Here is a 27,688-nt window from a genome sequence, read left to right on the forward strand (position 1 = left end):
AAAATAAAAACTATTATGGAATACAAATAAACTCTAACATCTTAACTTTTCAAACAATGAAAAAATCATAATTTCTTAAAATAATATTACTATCATACAACTTTATCAGTATTGTAATTAAAACGTAATTCCTTCATGAATAAAATGAAAATTATTTTCAAATAGCGAAATAATAAAATATGATAATTTTGATATATAGGACAAAAGATCAATATAGTAGGATTTGCTATAGAAGGTGTGACTATCACCAATTGAGTTTCATACTGATGAACATGACATTTGATGCTGATGAGGGAAGATTTTCATGGTTTTTCCCTTTAGTTCGTTATCTTCCTTTTAACGATATGTTCTCTCTAATTTCTTTTCCCACAAGTGTTTGCTACTGTAAATACTACTATTACTTTTCGAGATAAGTATTCTTTCCTCCCCTAATTAAATTTTTGGGTGATTCTTTATTTTCTAGCCTTCAACTAATTTTTGAAGCCTGAAGGTGAAGATTTTAGTTGAAGACAACATATTTGTATGTTTATTTCAGCGTCTTGGATTTTTGTTTGCCTTTAGTTGGCATGTGTGCCTTTACTGTTCTTTCTGAAATTTAGCGTGTAACATTTCCTTTCAATTTTGTTTTTACATATTACACACATATAGTAAGAAAAATTCTCATGTCTTTGAATGTTATTCTTGTATGACAACTATGTATAGCTAGTATTTGGTCATGCATCGTCTGAATGGTAAATTTTAGACAGGGAAATCCGCTTCTACATTATAGATATATATTTTGTTAGCATCTACCTCCTAGCTACTACAGGAATACAATGGCAAGTGAAGAAGGGTTAAGTAACCAGTGTATACCTATTAACAAATTGAAGAGATATGCAACAGAATGGGTGATCAAAGTGTTAGTCATTCGACGCGGCTTAACAAAAGAGTATAAAATTGAAAGCAGCGAGGGTATTCGTTGGCAGCTCATTTTTGTTGACGAAGAGGTAACACTATTGTAATCGTGTGTTATACTCATTAGTTGATATGTAGCCTCCTTTAGTGACTGTATGCTTGTACGTCTTACCACAGGGAACAAAAATACAAACTACTCTTTTCAACAAAGACGTACACAGTTGGAACAAATGTTTTACACTAAATTAAAGCTACTACATTATATATAAATGGAAAGGTAAACGCTGCTAAACCGAGGTTCTTATCTGTGCATAAGGACCTCGAAGTAGAGTTTAATAACAACACAGAGGTGATCGAGTGCAATAGTCAGTTTATGACTCAACAGTTCTCGAATGGTTTTATTTCCTTGGAAGAAGCCGAAAAGATCACTGCTGGCACTTTCTTTGGTAAATTCCTGCTTATGTTTGTTGTGTATTGTTCACGAAAAATTATTCAGTATTTGATTATCCAGATTTTCTGTAGATGCGGTTTGTATTTTAGTTAAAGTAAAAGCACTAAATAGAGATGGACGAACCAAAAGGCGAGAAGTCATAGTTACAAACGAAAGGTAAGTTAATAGTTACTTTCCATCTGTCCAATGAAGAATATGCAATAAATTTTGAGAAAGTCGACTTTATATATATAGGTATGATCGTAAAATAATGACTTTGTGGGGAGACTTAGCTGAAATTGACGGAGAATTTTTAGAGAACCTTTGAAAATACCAAACCTGTGCTTGCTTTTTGTGATGTTAAATGCTCTATTTACAAAGGTATAATTACACCTGCATTACATATTTGTATCAATATTATAGGAACTCTGAATTTATCACTAAATTTATTAAACCTATTGAAAGAAGTTATTTCCCTGCCATTCACAACAATCTTACCAATGATATATACAAGCTAAGCTACATAAGGTAAGGCTCTAAACTAGGACCTAATTACTTGCCATTCAGGAGCTAAATATACAATGTCCATAAATAGAAGATCTACACTAATCAGAATATATTGACATATATTCTAACACTCCCCCGCAGTCGAAGCGGGAGGTCGTCGAACGCTTAGACTGTCCCGAAAATCCTCAAATAATACCAAAGGGAGACCCTTGGTAAATATATCTGCAATCTGATAACGGGATGGGACATGTAGCACTCGAACCTGTCCACGAGCAACCTTTTCGCGAACAAAATGAATATCCATCTCAATGTGTTTAGTGCGTTGATGCTGAACAGGATTCCCGGCAAGATATATCGCACTAACATTATCACAATAAACCAATGTAGCCTTTTGGATAGGACAGTGAAGTTCCAAAAGTAGATTCCGCAACCAACAAGATTCGGAAACCACATTGGCTACCCCTCGGTACTCAGCTTCTGCACTCGAACGGGATAAGGTTGCCTGTCGTTTAGCTGACCAAGAGATCAAGTTATCCCCAAGAAAAACACAATAACCAGAAGTAGATCGCCTGGTATCTGGACATCCACCCCAATCTGCATCTGTATAAGAAACAAGAGTCGATGTAGAAGAAGGATAAAGATGGAGTCCATGGTCAAGAGTACCCTGAATATAGCGCAAAATGCGCTTGAGAGCGTGCATGTGTTCATCCTTCGGGTCGTGCATGAACAAGCACACCTGTTGCACAGCATATGTAATGTCAGGTCGCGTGAAAGTGAGATACTGAAGTGCCCCAGCAAGGCTCCTATAGAGGGATGGATCGTCGAACGGTGTGCTAGAAGTAGCACTGAGCTTCGGTTTAGTATCAACCGGAGTAGGTGAGGACTTACATGAAGACATGCCGGCACGATCAATAATTTCTATGGCATATTTATTTTGTGACAAAAATAAACCACCTGCATGACGGGTCACAGCTATACCCAAAAAATAGCTAAGCTCACCCAAGTCCTTCATAGCGAATTCGGAGCTAAGAAGAGTAATGATAGACTTACGAAGCTCATCAGATGAAGCAGTCAAAATAATGTCGTCCACATATAACAGAAGATAAGCCATAGATGTACCCTTCCGATAGACAAACAGAGAATGATCGGATATGCTGTGAGAAAACCCGAGAGTATGAACATAATCAGCAAATTTCTTGTACCAAGCCCGTGGAGCCTGTTTAAGCCCATAAAGAGACTTCTTCAATAAACACACATGATTGGGTTTTTCAGGATCCCGAAACCCCATAGGCTGATGCATGTAGACAGTCTCCTTAAGGTCACCATGTAAGAAAGCATTCTTGACATCAAGTTGATGAATTGGCCAAGCTTTAGATAAATCCAGGCTGAGAACTGTGCGAATAGTAGCCGGTTTGACCACCGGGCTAAAAGTGTCACCACAATCCACTCCAACCTGTTGAGTTTTACCATCACCTACAAGACGGGCTTTGTGCCTCTCAAAAGAACCATCAGATTTTTCTTTATGAGCAAAAATCCACATAGACTGAATTACATTAACATCAGATGGACGGGGCACCAACTCCCACGTCTTATTTTTAATAAGAGCATCATATTCGGCATCCATAGCCTTTTTCCAATTCGGGTCACGAAGGGCCGACACTGGGTTACGGGGCAGTGGAGATTTAGAGACCGTGGAAAGAAGATTGAAGTTCTTTTTGGGCTTAAAGATCCCATTTTGGTTGCAGGTAATAGCAGGCCGAGAAGGTGAGGGAATTTGCGGATTTGGTATGGGAAGAGTTGGAGGAGATGGGCTGCTAGGGAAATGGGTAGAGTCCTGGAACGGGGTTGGGGCAGACGGCCCAGCAGGTGAAACGGGAGGGGTGGAGGCTGGCAGCCCAGCTGGAGGAATATGGACGCTAGTAGAGGGTGGCGTCACTTGGCTTGTGCTGACAGGAGGAAGGGTGGACACAGAACAGGGCGCGGTTTGGGCAGGTGGGGAAGTGGGCTCAATGTGTGATTTGTGAGCAGTATAAAGATAATGGATGACCGAGGGGGGTAGTTCATCATCGAAGAAACTATATGTGTTATTTTGGGGAGTATGCAACTTTGCAAACGGGAATTGTGTTTCATCAAAAATCACATGACGACTTATGATGATTTTCCGAGAAGACAAGTCATAGCATTTATATCCCCGGTGATTAGACGGGTATCCCAAAAAAACACAAGGAGTTGAGCGGGCTTGGAGTTTGTTTATGGTAGTTGAAGGAAATAGAGGATAACATAAACACCCAAAAACCCAAAAATGTAAATAGGTCGGGTCCTTTTGATAAAGAATCCGAAGAGGGGATTGATAGTTCAATAGCTTATGAGGAAGAATATTGAGAAGGTAAGTTGCCATTTGCAAAGCATGATGCCAAAATGAGAGAGGCAACGAAGCATGTGCAAGTAAAGTGCGAACGACATTGTTAATCGTACGAATTTTTCTTTCGGCTTTTCCATTTTGAGGAGAAGTATGAGGGCAAGACAAACGGAAAGAAAGCCCATGCTTTTTACAAAAATCCCAGAAAGGCCTATTATCAAATTCCCTACCATTATCACATTGTATGTTCTTTATTTCCCGTTCAAATTGAGTTCGGATGAAAGTTCTAAAATTTAAGATGGTGGAATAAGCATCGGATTTATTAGATAACGGAAAAGTCCATAAAAATTAGAAAAATCATCCAACAACAAGATATAATATCTATGACCAGAAGAACTCAAAACAGGCGATGTCCAAAGATCAGTATGAACGATATCAAATGGCATAATAGTAGTAGAATTTGAAGATCGAAAAGGCAATTTAATATGTTTCCCAAGGGGACATGAATGACAAATATTAGAATCTCCAGATTTATTACAGTCAATAATTTTATTCTTCCTAAGAAAACTCAAAATATTAGCGCCCGGGTGACCCAAACGTTCATGCCATAAGGAAGGAGCTAAAGCAGCAAAAGTAGAATGAGACGAGACATTTGGCGTGGTGATGGGATAGAGTGCGCCCCGACTGTCACATCTCATTAGACGCATTCCCGTCTGAAAATCCTTCACAGAAAACCCAAACGGATCAAATTCAATGGAAACATAGTTATCAGTTGTAAACTTTCTAACTGACACTAAATTTTTGATAAGGTGAGGGGCATGGAGAACATTTTTAAGGGCTAAGGGAGGATGCGGAGACTTTAATTGTGTATGACCATAACCACGAATTGGAATAGACTGACCATTACCAACAGTTATACCACGGTTATTGCTCAAATTAAAATAAGACGTGAGATTACCTTGCCCGGATGTCATATGAGAAGTGGCACCGGTGTCCATGTACCAGTTTGGATCCGGAGGAGTAATGCCGAGGGTGTGCATCGCCGCCTCTATATCAGTTGGGGTCGGACCAGTAGCCGAGTAGGCTTGCTGCGGTCGAGGTCCAAGAATCCCAGGTTGCTGGTGTTGGCCTTGTCGAAAATGAGGCCTGGCCCATGGACCAGCGGGAAATGGGCACGGTGGAACTGCCCACTGCATCCATGGCCAAGGACACTGCTGCGAAGACAGCCACTGATTCTGGGCTTGCTGGTTGGCCACCGTTCCACCTGTTGGTGCCGCCGCCTTTGCCCCCACCACTGGAGCTACTACCAGAACTGCCTTTGCCGCCGCCACGACCACCGGATGAAGAACGCTGCTTCCCAGAATTGTTTCGGTGTTGGTGCCGTTTCCCACCATAATTATTACGGTGGTTAGAATGTTGATCAACATTCTCGTGAGAATCATCCAAGTCACGGGCCACCATGGCAGAATCGGTGGTCTGAGTCGCCTTCTTCAGTCCCGCTTCTTCAAGAACGAGCATTGAGCGGGCTTGATAAAATTGAGGCAGAGGGTCACTTTGACGAATTAGTGTGGCCACCCCTTTGTATGACTCGGTAAGGCCCGAAACCAGTTGGAGAACCAGCCGGCTATTGTCCACCGGAGAGCCGACGCTCTTAAGTTGATCTGACAACGACTTGAGATGTTGACAGTAAGCAGAGACATTTGGGAAATTCTCCATTTGTGTGTGAGTGAAATCATACTCAAGTGTAACGGCACGGGAGTGTTTGTTATCTTGGAATATATCACGCAACCTATTCCAAGCCTCCATTGCCGTGGTGTCGGGTTCAAGAATGGTGTGTAACAGATCATGTGAGATAGTGGCGTAGATCCACTGAAGAACTGTTGCATCGAGAGTGGACCACAGTTCCTTCTCCTCGTCGGTCTTAGGCATTTTCTCCTTTCCCGAAGCCGGAGGAATAATATGATCATGGACCTTATGGGATCTTGCGTGAATTTTGAAGAGCTCCGCCCATGTCGCATATTGAACGTTCTCCATCTCAAGAGTGATGGGAACAAGATTCTTGATGTTTGAAACAGCAAGAGCAGGGTGGAAAGAGGACTTTGAGTCACCCATGGAGATGGAGAATGTGGAGAAGAAGATGAAAGAATGGAGCAAGAAGAAGGGCGGCTAGGGTGTGGAAGAGGTAGGATCTTTTGCTAGAAATCTGATACCATGAAAGAAGTTATTTCCCTGCCATTCACAACAATCTTACCAATGATATATACAAGCTAAGCTACATAAGGTAAGGCTCTAAACTAGGACCTAATTACTTGTCATTCAGGAGCAAAATATACAATGTCCATAAATAGAAGATCTACACTAATCAGAATATATTGACATATATTCTAACACCTATAAAACAGGTGATTTTGTCCTTTCCACGACTCCTATCAGTAGTTTGCTAATCAGCGCATCATTTGAAAAGGCCGACGATCTCCAGAAGTAGTAAACAATTGATCTCGCTTTGCACTTACTGATAACCTCCCCACATGTTAGTCATGTGAGGTACTTTAAAAATTTATTTCCAATTACAGGCATGACAGCATGAAGGCAAAGAAGATTGACATAAGTTTAATGCCAAGTCGATTAATGCGCACAGCCCCGAAAAGTGAAACTGTCTGACATTTTGGACGGTTCACTTGCCAATGTGAAGGTACCTTCCTCTGGAAATATACAGCAGAATGTTTACTCAAAGTTTATAATGTGACAAATTGTTTTTGCTAATTTACTTATAGGACATGTACTATAAGTTCAATGCCGAGATTAGTGGCATTGACAATAATAATGACCCATGGTATCATGGTTGCAAGAAATACTATAGGCGGGTAACTGTTATAGAGAGTGCTGCAACTTGTGACTACTGTTCGGGAGAAGATATTGATTATGAGGAGAGGTAAACTACACAAACAAATGCACAAGAAATATTCTCTACATGAACCTGCTAAATAATGAATGATTAACACTTAAATTGTGGTGTAGGTATAGGTTGAAGTGTGATGTCACTGCTGAGGAACAATCTCTAAGTATGACGTTGTTTGATGTTGCGCAATTCTTTTTTGGTTGCGACGTAAAGGAGTATGTTCGCTCGACATCTGTAAAGGCAAATCACCAGTGACTTAAAAAAAAGTCAATAAGCATAACTTAATCCTATGCTTAGTGAACATTTTTACTAATATTTTTGGCTTTTTGATGCCACAGAAAGAGGATTCTGGGTACTACCGCAAGTTGGTATTGAGTAAGGGAAAAGAATTCAGTATCCTTGTGAAGATTGATCGAAATTTTGCAACAGGAGATTCAAAAATGAATGTGATAGCTGCGGAGATACATGAGGTTGAAAAATTAATTGCCGCATATGAAAGCGAGGTTGAAACACTGATAAAAAAAACAAAGAAGCAAGCGGACCAATAAGGTTAAAGATAACAATGGAGAGCCCCAGCAAATGACTGATACGATGAAACTGCTAGCTGGTGACATACCTCATGATGAAACAAAAATCGCTGCAGATGAAATAGAGATTGACACCCCAACAATAAAGCTAAGAAGCAAGAGGACCAGGAAAGTTAAAAATGCCAATGCAGAGCACCCGTTGATTGATAACACGAATCACAAAGCTGCAGAGATACATAACGTTGGAGAAGATGTTGGCCCGTCCGAAAGTGAGATCGAAATGCCGATAGTAAAGCTAGTTCTGGGCACGTACGTTGCATCGTGTGCCTCATGTTTATTTTGAACGGTTTATACACATTACATGAAGACATTCGTGTTAAGTAATATAAAAAGTAACTGGACAAATTAGCAACTCTATTTACGGAACATTCTGGGTGTTTCATTGTCAATTACAACGATAATGTGAAAATCTGAATGTGTGCAATAAATAATAGAAAATGTTGCTACAAAAATTTGAAGATCAGTTTGATGATTATGCAGTGTGCATATAATAAGTTGTTCATCAGTGCTTAGGTGTGTCGTTATATCCCGTATTTTTATACTTTGGGGCAACCCGGATTAACTATGATAAGTTAGGGCCAAGACTAATCCGGGATTTGAAGTCGGGACTTTTGACTTGTGATTTTATTTTGAGACATAAGTTATATATGAAATTGTTGGCATTGAACACTTAGGAAAAATTGGGACCACAATTCATAAAAAATGGAATTAAAAATCTTGCCCACAAGGGGCCTTGTAGCCGTGTGGTCCACTAAATGGTCCCACACGTTGTGTGGCCAATTTTAAATGGTCCAACACATTGTGTGGGCCATGGAGACTTGTACAATACATATAGAATTAAAAGATGACCATGTATTCCTCTTTCTCACTTCCCACACTTAGAAAATATCTAAAAGTTGAAGGAGAAAAACCTCCAACCTCACGGCCAAAGAGCAAGAAAAATCAAGATCATTTCTAGCCTTCCAAAAATTATTTCTTTGGTACAAATCAACTAATTAGAGGTCCCTAAGTAACGTGGAAGCGTTGTTGGAGCGATCAAGTCATCAATTTTGTGGATTTCAAACCCTAGCCTTATTGTGGAGTAAAGAGGAAAGGTGAGAAATTCTCTTGTTTTATGAGTTATAAATGTTGTATGTATATTGTAGTATGTTAATACGGATAAAAATCATGAAATATTGTATGTTGGAAGTGGGTTGTGTGCTTGAGGAGCTAGCCGTGTAAATGGGTGTTGAAAATGGAATTGATGAATTAATTCTCGTATCATGTTAAATTGTTGAAGGATGTAGGAGGGCTAAGAATCATCAATATATGTATATATGTGGGTATGTGGCCGTATATAGCTCCCAATGTATGCCGAAGATTGCATTAATATCGCTTAGTATGTTAGTTGTTATTGTTATGAATTCTAGTTTGGAAATGAGCATTTAATGACTTAAGATTGATGTTGAGATTGTGTGGGCTGATTTGAGGCTTATTGTGCGTTTGACGTAAATTGTATATTTGTGAAAATGACATCGTTACATGGTGGATTGTGATACAAATCATGACTTGAAAATGCGGAATGTGGTAATGGGGCTGCTCAGGGTTTTGGGACTGTTTTCGGCCCAATTTGGAGAAAATTATTGGATCATTGGAAAAATTATGTAAACTGTTTAGAAAGTTCTTGAATGTTGTTGGTAAGAATTCGGGTTGATAATTGAATGTATGAGCTATGTGGTGGCTTGAATGTAAGTCGTTGAAACGAATATTATGAATGTTGTTGAATGTTGCGAAACAAAGTTATTAATGTAATATTGCCTTTCGAATTGATTATCGATGTTGCTAGGTTGGTTGTTGTTGTTGATTTTGGACGAGTTAATTCTCGGGTTGGCCTATTTATAGGGGAAGTGCTGCCGAATTTTCTGTAGAATTTAGAGTTAGTTTGGAATAAATTGCTTAAGTGCCCATGGCTAATGTATGATATTCGTTGGCGTACTTGTAGACCTTGGGGAGCCCGAGGCGTAGATTGGGATTAGCTTTAGATTGGCTAGCTTGGAGTGCGTACGAGGTATGTAAAGCCCAATCCTTCTTTCTTTTGGCATGCCTTAGTTTTCAATAGGCTAGATTATAAGCCTTGAGGAAAATTCTAAGATTCGAAATCCGAGCATGTTATGATCCTTATATATTCCTTGGCACTCATATGTATGATTTGATGAAATATGACCCATTATGCCTTTGAAATAATCGCATTCCGAACTTTCCATAGAAAGGTTTCACTTTAAAGAATTTCGAAATTTTTGAATGCCATACCTTTCGCATAAAGGCTCGGATTGTTCCAATATTTTTATAGAAGTTGGCATGATGTATAATGAGTACGTTTCCATAGGCGGGCCCGACTCGGGTCGAAACCCCCTTCCGTGGGTCCCGCGACTTTCCTTTATGTAATTCGGAGAATTTTTGAAAGAATTTGTTATGACTATTATTTTGATTTTCAAGTATGATCATTTTACTTATGTTTGAGTTCATGACAATGATTTTATGCATATGACTACTCACGACTCTACTCGTGCATTCTGTTATCTCTTTCGCCGAGTCCCGGGCAGGTTTTGTTGTCTTGCGCACTTTGATATACTCCGGAGTTATGCTGTGTTTATGGTTCACCGAGCTACTCGCTAAGAGGGTCGGGTTCCACTTATATTTGGTGATATGTTGTGTATGGTGTTATGCTGTGTATGGCGTTATGCGGTGTTATGATATGTGACGGGGATACGGAGATTTGAAACTTTCTAGTGTATATGCTGTGTATTGGCGCCATCGACGGGCGGGCCACCATATTCTTCTGTACCCTATGCATGACTTATATTTTTTTTAACTAAACATTTTGATATGTTGGATTTGTACTTATGTCCGGTACTTCTATTTCGTTTATGTCTCAGATTCGTTTCTGTATCTTCTGCTTTGCATACTCAGTACATATTTCGTACTGACCCCCCTTTCTTCAGGGGGGGCTGCGTTTCATGCCCGCAGGTACAGACGCACAGTTTGGTGATCCACTAGTTTAGGACACCCTCTTCTGCTATTTGGAGTGCTCTTCTCATTCCAGAGCCTACATTTTGGTATATATATATATTTTATTCGCTATGCATGTATATATTTGATCAGGGGTACGGCGGGGCCCTGTCCCGCCATATGTTTTGATTGGTCTGTTTAGAGGTCTGTAGACGTATTTGTGGGTGTGTGTGCCTACTTTTGTTCAGATGTGTTTGTATGATCCGATTCGCTATGGCAGCCTTGTCGGCGTGCATTCGTATTTGTTTTGGGGCCGTTGTGTCATTTGATAGCCTTGTCGGCTTTTGATATATATATATATATATATATATATATATATATATATATATATGCATATGGTTGTGTTGAAATGCGTTTGGGACAGTTTGATACAGTTTGAGACGGCATATAGTATTTATGGCCGTATATGCTATTTGTATGTGATTCGATATGGATAAGTGTGTTAGGGTGTCCAACTCGGGCACTAGTCACGGCCTACGGGGTTGGGTCGTGACAGTCGTTCTCCTCTAAACCTGAAAATTGTAACCATTGAATTTAGTTAGGGTTGGCCGATAAGTAAGTAGTGAATTTTTTGTGGTATTAGGTGCAAACATGTTATATGAGTGTATCATACCCAGTGTTTTAAAAGGCGGAGCCATAAGGCGAGACGTTTTACGTCTGCCTCAGCGAGGCGTAAGCCCCGAGGCACGGGGCATAAGCCTCATGGGACTTTAATTTTTAGTATTTCATAAAAGGATATAATTATAATAAATACTTTTAAATAGGTAAAATAACGTAAAAAATTGAAGAAAACTATAAATATATGCTCCATCCCCCCCCCCCCCCCCCCCAAAAACAAAAAAAAAAAAAAAAACTAATCAGAACAATTTATTATACGCTACTTACAAGCACTAGTGACTGCTCGTTATTTTTTTGAGATGGTAGAAGGCAAGATAAATAAGTGGAAAAGAACATATATTAGATATTCTAGCAATAAAAAAAGGTCGTGACTTTTAAATTTAATGTTTCGGTTCCTTTTTAAAATATTTTTGTAATTACTAGTTGACTTTTGAGAATTTGGGCATTATACTGAGGACTTATTTAACAAATTTTGTTTTAATTTGAAGAAATTTTCTGGGCTTACGCCCCAAACGCCCAGACGTACAACCCGAATTGCTGGGCGTACGCCTTTTGAGACTTTCGCCTCGAACCATCCCTCTTGAAAGTGCAACGTACAATTGTCCATGCGAGAATACATGTTGGGGAAAATACAAACCAACGTTGGGAATTATTTGACCTTGCGCTTTATTTATTGTCATTGCAAAGAAAAGTCGTACTGGAACTGCTTCCTAATGAATTTGAAAGGATATCCTTCATTTTCCAGGGGTGACAGTTGAATTCGTGGAAGGAACACATGCTTAGTTGTGCAATGGCCACTTGTAATTTCTGCATGCAAGATATTCTTGTCGAAGCCTCTACATATCAGTCTTGTGCCATTACATAAACCGTTTGAAGGGTATAAATTCCTTAGCATCATGATTGGTGAATTCTCCTTCAGAACTAACCTATAGAAAAAAGGAAACGTTAAAATATGTTTTTTTGTAACTGCATCTTTGGTATTCTAATATGTATTCTATTTGTCTGAATACCTATGTGGTGGGAGACCATTTGGTGTTAAAGTATTTAGATATTCTTCTTGATAATAGTTGTTGGTGTCATCTTCTGCAGAGGCAAAACTAATGAATGTTTTCCTTTCACCTGGGAACATGGTTATTAACTTCTCATTTAGTTTATCAACATGCTCATTTCTGCTTGCTAGGAAAGCCCGCTCTGTTACATATTTTGCAGCGCTTGCATTTTCTTGCAGCAATGGGAATATTTTGTCTATTAAGCTTTCTTCAGCGATTCCATCACTACCACACTTGACAGTCAATTGTTCTGGGAGGCGGATCAAATTGTCTCTTATTGTTGGCTCTTCTCCGTTACGGACAAAAAGTAAGAACTCACTAAATGTTGGATCAGTTCTTGCTCTCATATTTCTGGTAAACTGGATCTTTTCCATCAAAGGCCAGAGATATGATTTCACTAAGCTTGCGTTAACAGTTTCTGCTCTTGCAGATTTTGGGACACTAGGTAATACCTGACGGAAATCTCCTCCAAAAACCATAACTTTCCCGCCAAAAGGCTTATCAATGTCCATTATATCTCTAAAGCTCCTGTCAGCAGTTTCTATTATTTTCCACTTGGCCATTGGCGCTTCATCCCATATAAGTAGTTTTGCTTTTCTAATCAATTTGGAAGCACCACTTTGTTTTGACATATTTGTCATGGACGATTCATTTGTTTGACGGGGAATCTCAAACCTCGAGTGAGCTGTACGTCCTCCCGGTAAAATTGAAGCTGCTACGCCACTGGTTGCTGTTGCCAAGGCAATCATACGTCTTGATCTAACGTTGGCCAGCAATGCATGATACAAGAATGTTTTTCCAGTTCCTTTAGGTCCATCGACAAAGAATAATCCATCCCTTCCACAATCCATCGCCTGCAATATTATTTTGAAAGCTTGCTCTTGTTCAGGATTTAGACTTGATTGTGCTTCAAAATCTTCTTTCGGTATTTGGACGGACATTTCTTCAGCCACTTCCCTACATTCTGATGGGACAACTTCGGCCAACTGTTGATGAAGGCGGGGTAGGTCATATACGTTGATTATTTTGCCCATACTTTTCCAAATAGTAATTAATATCCTGTAGCGTACATTGTAGTATCGTGTCGGGTGAGTTGTCATGTATCCTGCTGAAGTCCTCAAACATATCCTCAAAATAAGTATCCCACAGTTTTCTGACATCGGTGGGTTTACAATGAACCAGAATTGTTGCAAACAAACTTCGTAGGGCTGATGGCATTTTGCATAGAACAGCCTCTCCCAAGCATTCTGATATGCTGTTGTCCGATTCTAATAACCTTCTTTCTTTGGCTGCTTCTTTAAAGGTCTCACATTGCCTTCCACTGACAGTAATTAAGTCCTCGAATGATAATGGTCCTCTTACATGGTTTAGTAATAACCGCTTATAATACCTTTCGCCTTCCTTAGGATTAGCTGCAGTATGTATGAATGTTAATAAAGTAGTTTAACGGTAGATGTTGTGTATAAAGGTACACAGTAGTACTATATGCCTTACCAGTTGCAATGCGACCATTTACAGATCTTGTTTTTCTTTTTGTCCAAGCCTTTCCCTATGGATTCCGCACATAGTACTTAGGGAATTCTCTATAAAGGTATGTACGTGCTTCAAGGTCTTTGGAGCACATCTTGAAATACTCGGTCAGCATGGTTTGCCTGACGCCATCCCACGTGATGATGTTTTGCAAATTTTACTTCTTCCAACAAAATACTACATATTGTCAAATAGTTAGATATTGTATATTTAGCTTTGTTGTGTCTAATTTTGAAACAACTATTCGGCAACCAAAAATGATATCGCATTAACTATTTATGTGTGGTGTCACTGAATACTAAACATTGGAAGTTACAAAGGAGTACATAAACTTACCTGTTAATTTTACATCTTTAATGCTTTCTCCAAAACAAAATCATTTATGCGGTTCTATTGAAGGATTTCTAGTGCACATGAAACTCATAGCACAGTGCATCGTTTTAATTTTCACATTGAAGTGTGAATTTAGGTAACAATTGACAATTAATTCAAGAGAGTTAACTTGAACTTCTGAAGACATATCCTAATCAAATATATACGTTTATTTTGTATGCCGGCTGTTATACCCCGTTTTAACGGGTCAAATTGGAGTACAATATATTGGTGATTCCTAATTGTTTATTTTAAAGAGTCGCCACCTAATTAGTTTAATGGTGAATTAGGACACCTAATTTATTAACTAAGGTAAAGCCTAACTAAACCTCCGTTAATGGTCTGCTTAATTAGCGTGATTCTAGGTAAGGGTTCTAGATTATCCTAAAGGGAAGGGGTTAGGCATCCTTTAGAATCCGTTAACTACGATTACCGTCCAAACTTAGGTTAATTAATTTAAGGCTAAAGATGCAAATATAGCATTTAAAATTTAAGAAAATGGCTTGTAAATATTGCGAAGGTTTTAAAGGAAAATGTAATAATGCTATTTAAGATAATACTTATAAATATGGCTAAGGCTTTAAATGAAAAATGCTATTTAGAATAAGATTTATAGAAAATATAATAATTTGCATAAAAGGAGACTTCAAATGCCATTTAAAACAAAACTTATAAATGAAATGCTATTTAAATAAGACTTATAAATGTTGCTAAGGCTTTAAATAATAAGGCTATTTAAAATAAGACTTAAGAATGTTGCTAAGGCTTTAAATGAAAATATAATAATGCTATTTAAAAATAGACTTATAAATATTGCTAAGGCTTTAAATAAAAATGCTATTTAAAATAAGACCTGCAGAAACTATATACTAATTCGCATATAAGTAAAGAAAATGCAGGTTGGTGCAGCATTTTTATAAATCCTTGAAATAACTCAAATGGCGAGATATTAATTGATTTTTACATTTTAGAAGTATAAACAAAATACCAAAAATAGCTAATGAGAGTTTTCCTTATCCTTTTATTATTTCTTATTAATTATGCTTAGCTAAAAATATACACGATTTGGATAAATCTTGAAAAAATGTTTACAAAATATTCTTTAGTTCATATTTGCGTGTTAGTGGCGTTTTAAAATTTCTAAGATAATAAGAATAAAATATGATTCCTTTAACTCAAAAATATGAATTTACGCTATTGAAAATCAATTATGCTAAAAGTAACTATGATAGATACTATAAATAACTTTAATATAAAAGAAGAAAATGAAACTTATGGAATTAATTATTAGTTTCCCTTAAATTAACTAACCCTTATTACTAAAACTATCCACCCTAATTCTCCTAGAATTCATGTAAGCTAAGAGACAAAATAAAATAAAGTGTTAGTCATACAAAGCTAATAAAAAATACACAACAAATTAAAGTAGAGGGGAAAGAAGATCAAATGGGTCGGCCCATTTTGAGGCCATTGCAATCTGTTGCTGCTATGGGCCACGACCCAGACTATCTTTTATATATTTGCTGCGGGTATGGGCTGATGGGGCTGACTCGATAAGAGAGTTTCGTTGGGCTCTAGCCCAACATCGAATGCGGAAGAAGACGAGTCACTCGGACTCGTATGCGATGGTCATGCATAAAAAAAATAAAATAAAAAGATTAGTATACACCATTCAAATTAGAAACAAAGCAAAGTAACAGCAAAATATGCGTTATGGAGCCTTTGCAGCCCAGCAAGTAAGAGAATCAACAAATAGTTATGGAGCCTTTGCAGCCCAGCAAAGAAACAAAGCAAAGTAACAGCATTCAAATTAGATTTACACTAGTGAAAGAAACAATTTAAACCCACTGCTTTAAGAGAAGGGTTGAGTTGGTAACTGGTACTTAGTTTACACTTAAAAGAATGCGGGGTATCACATTTATGTCTCAATATAAAGATATCATACAGCCTCATCTAGTGAAAACTTCGACATGGTTCAAACAGTGACGTAGCAAGTTTAAGGGATTTTTAAGAGAACCAAATCAGATATCAACTTGCTGTTATAACTGAAACAAACTGCTCAACTATACACTTAATATAAGATAAGAACAAACTGAGTTTGACTCTTTTAAGCATGTTGGAATATGAAAACTGGTTTTAGACAGCTTAAACTATCATTTGAACATTAGATTCAGTCTTTAGATAACATACAACTAAAGTCAAAGAAACACCAATAGTTAAAACAGGATTATTTCATGATTTGAAAATACATGCTTCCCAAGAACTTTACTTAAATGGGTTTTAACAGAGCACATAACAGATTGCGAAGGTTTTAAAGGAAAATGTAATAATGCTATTTAAGATAATACTTATAAATATGGCTAAGGCTTTAAATGAAAAATGCTATTTAGAATAAGATTTATAGAAAATATAATAATTTGCATAAAAGGAGACTTCAAATGCCATTTAAAACAAAACTTATAAATGAAATGCTATTTAAATAAGACTTATAAATGTTGCTAAGGCTTTAAATAATAAGGCTATTTAAAATAAGACTTAAGAATGTTGCTAAGGCTTTAAATGAAAATATAATAATGCTATTTAAAAATAGACTTATAAATATTGCTAAGGCTTTAAATAAAAATGCTATTTAAAATAAGACCTGCAGAAACTATATACTAATTCGCATATAAGTAAAGAAAATGCAGGTTGGTGCAGCATTTTTATAAATCCTTGAAATAACTCAAATGGCGAGATATTAATTGATTTTTACATTTTAGAAGTATAAACAAAATACCAAAAATAGCTAATGAGAGTTTTCCTTATCCTTTTATTATTTCTTATTAATTATGCTTAGCTAAAAATATACACGATTTGGATAAATCTTGAAAAAATGTTTACAAAATATTCTTTAGTTCATATTTGCGTGTTAGTGGCGTTTTAAAATTTCTAAGATAATAAGAATAAAATATGATTCCTTTAACTCAAAAATATGAATTTACGCTATTGAAAATCAATTATGCTAAAAGTAACTATGATAGATACTATAAATAACTTTAATATAAAAGAAGAAAATGAAACTTATGGAATTAATTATTAGTTTCCCTTAAATTAACTAACCCTTATTACTAAAACTATCCACCCTAATTCTCCTAGAATTCATGTAAGCTAAGAGACAAAATAAAATAAAGTGTTAGTCATACAAAGCTAATAAAAAATACACAACAAATTAAAGTAGAGGGGAAAGAAGATCAAATGGGTCGGCCCATTTTGAGGCCATTGCAATCTGTTGCTGCTATGGGCCACGACCCAGACTATCTTTTATATATTTGCTGCGGGTATGGGCTGATGGGGCTGACTCGATAAGAGAGTTTCGTTGGGCTCTAGCCCAACATCGAATGCGGAAGAAGACGAGTCACTCGGACTCGTATGCGATGGTCATGCATAAAAAAAATAAAATAAAAAGATTAGTATACACCATTCAAATTAGAAACAAAGCAAAGTAACAGCAAAATATGCGTTATGGAGCCTTTGCAGCCCAGCAAGTAAGAGAATCAACAAATAGTTATGGAGCCTTTGCAGCCCAGCAAAGAAACAAAGCAAAGTAACAGCATTCAAATTAGATTTACACTAGTGAAAGAAACAATTTAAACCCACTGCTTTAAGAGAAGGGTTGAGTTGGTAACTGGTACTTAGTTTACACTTAAAAGAATGCGGGGTATCACATTTATGTCTCAATATAAAGATATCATACAGCCTCATCTAGTGAAAACTTCGACATGGTTCAAACAGTGACGTAGCAAGTTTAAGGGATTTTTAAGAGAACCAAATCAGATATCAACTTGCTGTTATAACTGAAACAAACTGCTCAACTATACACTTAATATAAGATAAGAACAAACTGAGTTTGACTCTTTTAAGCATGTTGGAATATGAAAACTGGTTTTAGACAGCTTAAACTATCATTTGAACATTAGATTCAGTCTTTAGATAACATACAACTAAAGTCAAAGAAACACCAATAGTTAAAACAGGATTATTTCATGATTTGAAAATACATGCTTCCCAAGAACTTTACTTAAATGGGTTTTAACAGAGCACATAACAGATTAGAGGAGCAAGCTGAGCTAGTTAAAGGTGAAAAGATCACTGAACTAGCAGCAGGCAGATGGTACCAGTTTCGCATTTTAAGGAGAAATATATGGTACACAGAAGGGGAAACTGGCAGCAGACAGATTGTACATTTAATGACCATAGGAGCCCTATTCTAATGTTAATTATGCACTTTGTCATCAAACAACACTCTTTACAGACTTATCTAATTCATTAGACGCCCTGGATCACTAATGACTCCTATTTAAACAAATGCAGCAGCAAATTATCTAGTTCATATTTAATACTACCAACAAAGTTAAAAACATTTCTTGTATGAGAGCTTAAGACCTCAACTCCCATATGACTAGAAAGAAATAACTAAAGTCTGGAAATAAGAATATGATCAATCTTAATGGTACAGGCCATCATGCAGGAGGCGGGTTTATTAGAACACTTAGCTTATTTTATCCATACCACGATATCACACTTACCAAACAATAGACTGCCAATCTAACACATATTCTGCAAACACTTTTGAAACCAATCAATATCCAATATGCATTATAGGATGATCAACTTATTGTAACAGCCAAATTAATCAACATAGAGTGCTTACTTAATATGGCTACTGACCCGAATGACATTTTAAGGAAGCTAATCTAATATGCTGGACCAACAACCAATTTAAGTCTAATATAGCAAGCTGCAACAGGTAGGTAAGACATAGAGAACTAAATTAAGGTAGTCTATAGGTTTATTTACTAGGCCAAACTAATGTAGATAGACAAATTTCTTTACCAAACTAAAATCAAGGCAGCGAAGAAGAGAAATTATTCGTCTAATCTGTAATTGGCACATGAACAGACCCACACACATTAGGCCAACACATGTAAGACTATTTGATTAAAAAGCTTGAACTAAGTCAGGAAAACATAACTCACACATTTGAATTAACAAAAGCCAAACAATCACACCTAATATATGTAATTACGTAAACAGAGCCAAACTCGATAATTAAACCATCATACAAGACTGATTAGGTCCGAATTAATATCAACATACAAACAGACTTATCCATTAAACTAAGCTAATCTAACTAATCAGCACGTTTTAAACCTACACAACGATTAAGAAAACATAGATAAGCAGAAAGTAAAAGAGAAAGGGGAAATTGCCTTCTTCGGGTGCAGCGAAGTGGGTGCGGGGGTTTCGATATCCACTCGAACACTATAAAATCCGAGCTTGCAATGCTCGGATTTGAAGCAGTACCAAGACAAACGAAAAACAAAAATGATTGAGTATTTTGCTCGACACTCAGAAATATAAGACTGATGAGACTAACATTGCTTAGGGGGATATTGGGCGGCTGAAAAACTATTTTTTCAGGGGATTCGAGGGTTTCAAAACTTTAATTTTTAGGGAATTCCCAGGCGGCTAAAAGCTTTTTTTTATAGGAGGATTTTTGCGACTGACGAACTCTATTTTTTTTAGGGAATTTCGGGGTTTCAAACTTGTTCAATTTTCAGGCGGCTCCAGCTTAATCTTTTCAATTCAGAAAACGATTATTTATAGGGGGGAAATCTAGGGTTTGCTTGGGGTTCAAAAAACATTTGGGCGGGACTTTGAATCAACAACGTTCGGATTTCAAATCCTTGGTCAGAAAAAGAAAGAAGTGGACAAATACAATTAAAATTCCCGTACCCAAAAATAAAAAAGAGAACTGATAAAACTGATTTGAAATCACAAGTAGACAAAACTCATTAAGGGATTCAGATTGAAGCAGAGGAGAAGGAAGAAGAAAACAAAACCTTACTCCTTTTCAATGGTTGAATCCGGACGGGGGAAGGACGAACCATTAATGTCCTTCCCCAAAATGACCATGCACGGTCTGATAGAAGTGAAAGGCGACTGTGGATTTACTTTTTCCGTCGACGAAGGGAGAGGGAGTGAGGAGATAGGGTAGCGGGGATGGGTGCGGCGCTGGGTCAAAAAGAAAGGAACCCTAGTGGTTCCTTTTGTTCACTGACTCGGGTCGGATCATGGGCCGGTTGGATCAGGTCGTCTAGTGGGCTGGGTATTAAAATATGGGCTGGATAGGGTAGATGAATAGTGGGATAGGTCAATTAAAATGTGGGCAGATGAATAAAATGTGGGCTGCTTGATCCGAAAATGTTTATGTTGAATGGGCTCGGAGTTGGGCTAATAACTCAGCAGATGGGAGAGCCAATTTGGGCTTCTAAATTTAAATACAAAACCTATTTGAATTAACCATATACTAACGTGCGCTAAAATATTACCTAATATGTGATTATTAGTGCTCAAATATCAGTAAATAAACGCTATTATATAACTGCGCAAAGTAAATGCGATGCGTGTGCATAATGCGAATTATATAATACCGGTAATAATGATAATAATAATAATAATAATAATAATAATAATAATAATAATAATAATAATAATAATAATAACAATAATAATAATAATGATGGTGGTAGTAATAAAAATAATAACAGCTAGTGACCGCAATAGGATAACGAAACGCCGGTATTAGTAAGAAGCTAATAACTGTAGTAAAAATATAAATAGTTATTTCTTAAGTTTCCAAAAATATTAAAAGCGTAAATAGATATTTTGGAGGAGAGGCGGGACAAAATTGGGTGTCAACGCCGGCTATGTGCAAACGGAGCCAACATTTTCTTTATATGGCCCAACATAATCATTCTTTGAGTCTAGCAGAAGATGTAGACATAAAGTGAGAATCCATACACTTTAAAATTTTATTCAATCGCCCATGCACTTTAACTTTAAGAAAATCACATGCTTAAATTATGGTATGTGTCAAAATATATAAAAATTAATTGAAGAGAGAATTTCCTAATAAGCGAAAGACTTCACCAGGAATTTAATCATAAGGATCTGCATATATTGTTGGAGTTAATTAGCAAAAAAGTAATCCCATCCCAATTAAAGGAAACCTATACCAATTTACCAACAAGAGTAGGAAAAGTTTGTGATTACTTGCTTTTAAAACTACAGGTATTTGGGGAAAAAGTGGCCAAGCATTGGCCTGGGAATTTCAAGGAGCGCTTTCTGTGGTTGGTGACCTGGTGACTATATTGGGAAAATCTCTCCAAGATGATAATAGCTTTGCATTATGCCTTTATAAATACCATAACTTCATCCGTTCAGGCAAACGAACAGATTTGGTCACTATTAGACATTGCATATTGTCTTTTTGAATTATACCTTCAAATTAAAATAGCACAAATTCGAATAACTGAGGTTGTGAATAACGTTTGCTCTAACTAATATTAACAACCAAGGGTATTGAAAAGGCCATAATTATGGGATGAAAGGGGAGGAGTTCTAATTATATACCTTTACCGAAAGAAAAAATGTCTATTTAATTAGAAATTTTCAATAAATTTTGATTTATGAATCTCCATATTTGTGCCGCATAAATATGTGTACCTGAGTGTTTTCCAGGGAGATGTAGTTGTAGGTTGATGACTGGAGGGTGCATTTCACTCAAATTAAATTCATAAATTCTCCAGAGAGCTTCGGGAGGGAAACCCACCAGGCATCTTGGAAAGTTTGTATCTCATCAATTACTTTTGCTCCATTATCAGACTCAACATAAACAGGACACCTATTGTAAAGATACTTTATTGCTTTTACTCCAGAGCAGACCACAACATTAATGTGACAATTGTATCTTGTAAGGAAGTAAGGGCTATATGTTGGAATTTCATTTTCTTCCACACACTCAATTCCCTTGTGAAGATGTAGTGGACAAAAGGGACAAAATGTAGAGGACATTCATTTTCTTCCACCTTGAGTGACAAGATGTAGTGGACAAAAAGCACTCCTGTCAACATAACAAAAATTAGTGATTAGAAATTAGTTTTGCATTTATTGTATAGAGAATAATATTGTACAATTGTGTTAGGTCAGATTCCTTTTTTTCTGTGTATATATACATGCACTGTGATAATGAAAAGGGACGAAAAAATTCCAAATCTGCTTTACTCTGTTTCATTTTTATCATGGTACCAGAGCAGGGATAAACATCCTGCTAATTTTCAGATCTTCTCTTCACTGTTTTGTTCACAGTTTCATTTTTTTTTCTTCTCGATTTTTTTTTAAACTCCTTTGATTCTTATTTCATCATGAGTGATGAATCAACTGAGGTAGCTAAGGTGGCTGAATCCAAGTTAATGGATTTCAGTCACCTCTATCATCTTCATTCATCAGATTTCCCTGGTATGAATCTAGTGAATTTCACTTTTGATGGGAAAGGGTATGGAGGTTGGCGTAGGTCAGTTCTCATTGCTTTATCAGCCAAAAATAAAATAGGCTTTATAGATGGCACATGTAAAGAACCTGCTATTGACTCCATAGATCACAAACTGTGGAGCAGGTGTAATGACATGGTGTTGTCTTGGCTCTTAAATTCACTTTCAAAAGAAATTTCTGATAGTGTCATATACTCAAAAACTGCTAAAGCTTTATGGACAGACCTTGAAGAAAGGTTTGGTCAATAAAATGGGGCTAAATTATACCATCTCCAAAAGGAACTAAGTGATTTAGTTCAGGGATCTAATGATGTAGCAACATATTTTACCAAGTTGAAGAAACTTTGGGATGAACTAGACACTCTTAATGCTGACATAAACTGTGGGTGTAACTGTAGCTGTGGAGGAAAGGAAAAACTGACCAAATCTATACAAGATGAAAGACTTATGCATTTTCTGATGGGTCTAAATGATTCATATGCATCAGTTAGAGGAAATATGTTGATTATCTCACCTCTCCCTAATGTGAATGTGGCCTATTCTATCTTAATTCAAGATGAAAAACAAAGGGAGGTTTATGTAAATCAACAGCACCCTGGTGAATCATCTTCCTTTTTGGCAATAAACCAACACAAATATATACCCTATGATCTGCCTATTCAAAAAATTTCTAATTATGAACAATATAACCAGAAACATGGAAACTATGAGCAAAAAGGGAAAGGGAAGTTCGATACAAGAAAGAACAACTTGATTTGCTCCCACTGCAAAAAACCTGGTCATAGTGTAGACAAGTGTTATAGGATTGTGGGCTTCCCTGCAGATTTTAAGTTCACAAAGACAAGAAGAAATCAGACTTTGGCACATAGCAATGCAGTGTTTGCTGAAGAGAAACACAATGACTATGCAGGGAACAATCAACAATTTTCACAGGAGCAGTTCAGTCAATTGGTTCATCTTTTGCAACAGGTTAAAGTTAGTCAATCAGGTCCTACAAGTTCAGATGCAGAAGCTGTTGCCAACAGTGTAGTGTGCTCTGGTATAACTAATCCCTTACACCATATCCTATCTTGTTTTGCTCATATTAAATTCAATTCCTGGATCATTGACTCAGGGGCAACCCAACATATGGCTTTTGACACCTCAATCTTTTTTAATCTGACTCCTTTTCTTACACCTTTAAGTGTTAATCTACCAAATTCACAAAAAGTAATAGTCACTCACAAAGGGAGTATCAAAGTTTTACCAGATCTTATTCTAGAAAATGTGCTTTTAGTTCCTGATTTTAGTTATAATCTTCTGTCTGTTAACAGACTTTGTCAGCAATCTAAATGTCATCTAATGTTCTCTTCCACAAATTGTGTCTTTCAGGCCCCTTCCATGAAGAGGCCTCAGGTTCTTGGTGAATGTCATGGAGGTCTCTATCTACTCAAATCTACCAGCCATCAACAACATACTTTTCCTAGTTTTCCAAGTTTCAAGGAAAATGATGTTGTTCCTACTTTTAATTCTGTTATTCCAGTTCCTGAGAAAGATGTTAGTTTATCTTTTTCCAATTCAGTAGTAGCTAAGCAAGTTGATGTAACTCTATGGCACAAGAGATTGGGCCACTTACCCTATTCATCAATGAAAAATATCAAGTCAGTTTCTACTTTTATTCATTGTCATTCTGAATTTCCTTGTGATATTTGTCCTTTAGCAAGACAAGAAAGATTACCTTTTAAATTAAGTGCTATTAAAACCAAATCCATTTTTCAACTCATTCACATTGACACATGGGGACCCTATAAAACAACTACTTATGATGGTTTTAAGTACTTCTTGACCATTGTAGATGATTATAGTAGAGGAACTTGGACCTACTTATTGACTACCAAAAGCAATGCTTTCTTCATTCTTAAAGCCTTCCTCAAAATGGTAGAAAGACAGTTCAATACTCAAGTTAAAATTATTAGGTCTGATAATGCCTTAAAATTAGGAAGCAGTCATAGCACTTCTGAATTTTTTAAAACTCAAGGGATTTTACATCAAACTTCATGTGTAGGAACACCTCAACAAAACGGAATTGTAGAAAGAAAGCATCGACACCTTCTTGAAACTTGTAGAGCTTTAATGTATCAATCAAAAGTTCCTGTTTCTTTTTGGGGAGATTGTCTCCTCACTGCTACTAGCTTAATAAACAGATTCCCTTCCAGTGTCCTACAGTTCAAAACTCCATATGAAATCTTATATAATCAATCACCATCCTATGGTTTTCTAAGAACCTTTGGGTGTTTATGCTATGTTTCAACTCTTCCAAGTCAGAGATCAAAATTAGAACCTAGAGCCATTAAAGGGATTTTTCTTGGTTACCCCACTGGAAAGAAAGGCTATAAAATCATGGACCTCAGCACTAAAAAAATCTTATTTTCCAGAAATGTAGTCTTTCATGAACATTCATTCCCTTTCTCTACTCATTCTAGTCCTCCACCTATATTTCCTCATACTTTTAACCCCACTCAATCACTAGATCAACCCTCAGACTCTGATGTCTCACACCCTGATCTCTTCCATGATTCTCCTTCTCTTTCTCCTACTATTTCACCATCTATCCTAGAATCCCCTACTTCTGACCAATACCCTCCTTCACCTATTCCTCCTCCTGCCATAGAATCAACTCCTCACCTTTCTCCTATTCCTACACCTCCACAAAATATTTTATCTACAATCTCTACTACTAAATCAGGCAGACCAACTCACACCCCATCTTATCTTAAAGATTATTATTGCAATGCTGTTTTCCTTACCAACTTAACTTCTTCTTGCTTTATCCCAGCTGTTCACCCTCAAACTCTACCCTTCTCGGCCCTTTCTATGACTAATCAGCACCTACTCAATTCTATTTCAAACATAACAGAACCCACAAGTTATAAACAAGCAGCACAACATCCTGGCTGGCAACAGGCAATGTCCACTGAATTTGAAGCTCTGATTTCCAACAAGACTTGGGATGTTATGGAACTACCTATGGGTCATAAGGCTTTAGCATGCAAGTGGGTCTACAAGGTCAAAAACAGGTCAGATGGGAGTTTAGAAAGACTCAAGGCTAGACTTGTGATAAGAGAGGATACACAAATAGAGGGAATTGATTACACTGAGACGTTTTCTCCAGTTGTTAAAATGACAACTATCAGATGCTTGTTTACTGTAGCAGTCAAGAGAGACTGGCCCATTTATCAACTAGATGTAAACAACACTTTTCTTCATGGTGAGTTAAATGAAGAAGTTTACATGAGGTTTCCCCATGGAATGCAGCCTCATAATCCTAATTTGGTTTGTCGATTAAGGAAATCTCTCTATGGTCTCAAACAGGCATCAAGGCAGTGGTATTCAAGATTAACTGCAGCCCTAAACTTCAAAGGATATGTTTCTTCCTTAAATGATTATTCTTTGTTTTATAAAAAGGACAGGGATTTCATCTCTTTGGTTGCAGTTTACGTTGATGACATATTAATGACTGGCAACAATCCTACTGAACTAGCTTCACTTAAGCAATTTTTGGACTCTGAATTCAAAGTAAAGGACTTGGGGACAGTTCATTTCTTTTTGGGTATGGAAGTCATTCGTGAACCACAAGGCATTATTTTGTGTCAAAAGAAATATACCTTGGAGTTATTGGATGAATTTGAAACTCAGGCCTCTGCCACTGTCAACTCTCCTCTAGATCCCACTCACAAGCTCAAATCTGATGAGGGTGACCTTCTTCTTGATCCCACTGTTTACAGACGTCTGTTAGGAAAATTAAATTTCCTAACTCACACACGCCCAGATCTGTCCTTTGCCGTTCATCATCTCAGTCAGTTCATGTCCAAGCCTCGTATTCCTCATTTCTTAGCTGGATTACGGGTCATTCGATATCTTACACTTGCTCCTAGCCAAGGCCTTTTCTTCTCCAGTTCACCTTCACTCGATCTCTTGGCTTTTTGTGACTCGGACTAGGGTTCATGCCCTGACTCTCGTCGATCTGTGAGTGGGTTTTACATCACTCTTGGGGGATCTCCTATTAGTTGGAAATCGAAAAAACAATCATCAATTTCTTTATCCTCCGCTGAAGCAGAGTATAGATCTATGAGACGAGTTGTTGGGGAACTAACCTGGTTGGTCCGTTTACTTGATGATTTCTCCGTTTCACCGTCATTGCCAGTTCCGCTACATTCCGACAGTCAATCGGCGATCCACATCGCGAAAAACCCAGTTTTTCACGAACGAACCAAGCATGTCGAATTAGATTGCCATTTCGTTCGGCAACAGTACCTCTCTGGCTTGATCTCATTATCTTTTGTTCCCTCTTCATCTCAACTCGCCGATATCTTCACAAAACCGTTGACCGGACCTTCGCATTTCTCTATTCTTCGCAAGATGGGTCTCGCACAGCTCCCCTCCACCTTGAGGAGGGGTGTTGGAATTTCATTTTCTTCCACACACTCAGATTCCCTTGTGAAGATGTAGTGGACAAAAGGGACAAAATGTAGTGGACATTCATTTTCTTCCACCTTGAGTGACAAGATGTAGTGGACAAAAAGCACTCCTGTCAACATAACAAAAATTAGTGATTAGAAATTAGTTTTGCATTTATTGTATAGAGAATAATATTGTACAATTGTGTTAGGTCAGATTCCTTTTTTTCTGTGTATATATACATGCACTGTGATAATGAAAAGGGACGAAAAAATTCCAAATCTGCTTTACTCTGTTTCATTTTTATCACTATAAGGCACAACCCATTGGTTATTCATTTCCATTCCGCGAACACTCTCTGTCCTTCCATCCCTTCTTCTTTTGTAAATAGGATATACATCCTTTGCTTAAATTGATTTGTTGCTGCTGATAGGGCGGGGATAATGATATTTGCATTGGCCTTCTTGCATGCATGGATTTGTTGGGCGCTTGTTCCCACATGGACCATGCATCATATGCATGACTACTCATTCATTCAAGAATGAGTAATCTGCAGATTTAATCTTGTGGCCTTCTTTCAGTATGA

The 27,688-nt window shown here is 37.2% G+C and overlaps 2 protein-coding genes and 1 long non-coding RNA gene across 3 annotated transcripts; 1 reads left to right on the forward strand and 2 right to left on the reverse strand.

The window, feature by feature from the left end:
- Nucleotides 1-1,108: 1,108 nt before the first annotated feature.
- On the forward strand, nucleotides 1,109-1,815 carry LOC132620163 (uncharacterized). The gene is made up of 3 exons (XR_009574739.1): nucleotides 1,109-1,340; nucleotides 1,417-1,501; nucleotides 1,580-1,815. It is a non-coding gene; the product is annotated as an uncharacterized LOC132620163 (long non-coding RNA).
- A 3,428-nt stretch (nucleotides 1,816-5,243) lies between these two features.
- LOC132628538 (uncharacterized) lies at nucleotides 5,244-6,335 on the reverse strand. Its single transcript, XM_060344316.1, has one exon. The coding sequence runs from the start codon at nucleotides 6,300-6,302 to the stop codon at nucleotides 5,244-5,246; it is 1,059 nt and encodes a 352-aa protein (XP_060200299.1). The 5' UTR covers nucleotides 6,303-6,335.
- A 6,001-nt stretch (nucleotides 6,336-12,336) lies between these two features.
- Nucleotides 12,337-13,425, reverse strand: LOC132628539 (uncharacterized). Its single transcript, XM_060344317.1, has one exon. It carries the CDS (start codon nucleotides 13,423-13,425, stop codon nucleotides 12,337-12,339), a length of 1,089 nt encoding a protein of 362 aa, XP_060200300.1.
- Nucleotides 13,426-27,688: the final 14,263 nt, after the last annotated feature.

This window comes from Lycium barbarum, chromosome 2 (genome assembly GCF_019175385.1).
Source record: "Lycium barbarum isolate Lr01 chromosome 2, ASM1917538v2, whole genome shotgun sequence".
Taxonomy (NCBI): Eukaryota; Viridiplantae; Streptophyta; class Magnoliopsida; order Solanales; family Solanaceae; genus Lycium; species Lycium barbarum.

Coding starts and splice junctions, on each gene's coding strand:
- LOC132628539 (XM_060344317.1), bottom strand. CDS start 13,425: ATGGGCAAAATAATCAACGTATATGACCTACCCCGCCTTCATCAACAG.
- LOC132628538 (XM_060344316.1), bottom strand. CDS start 6,302: ATGGGTGACTCAAAGTCCTCTTTCCACCCTGCTCTTGCTGTTTCAAAC.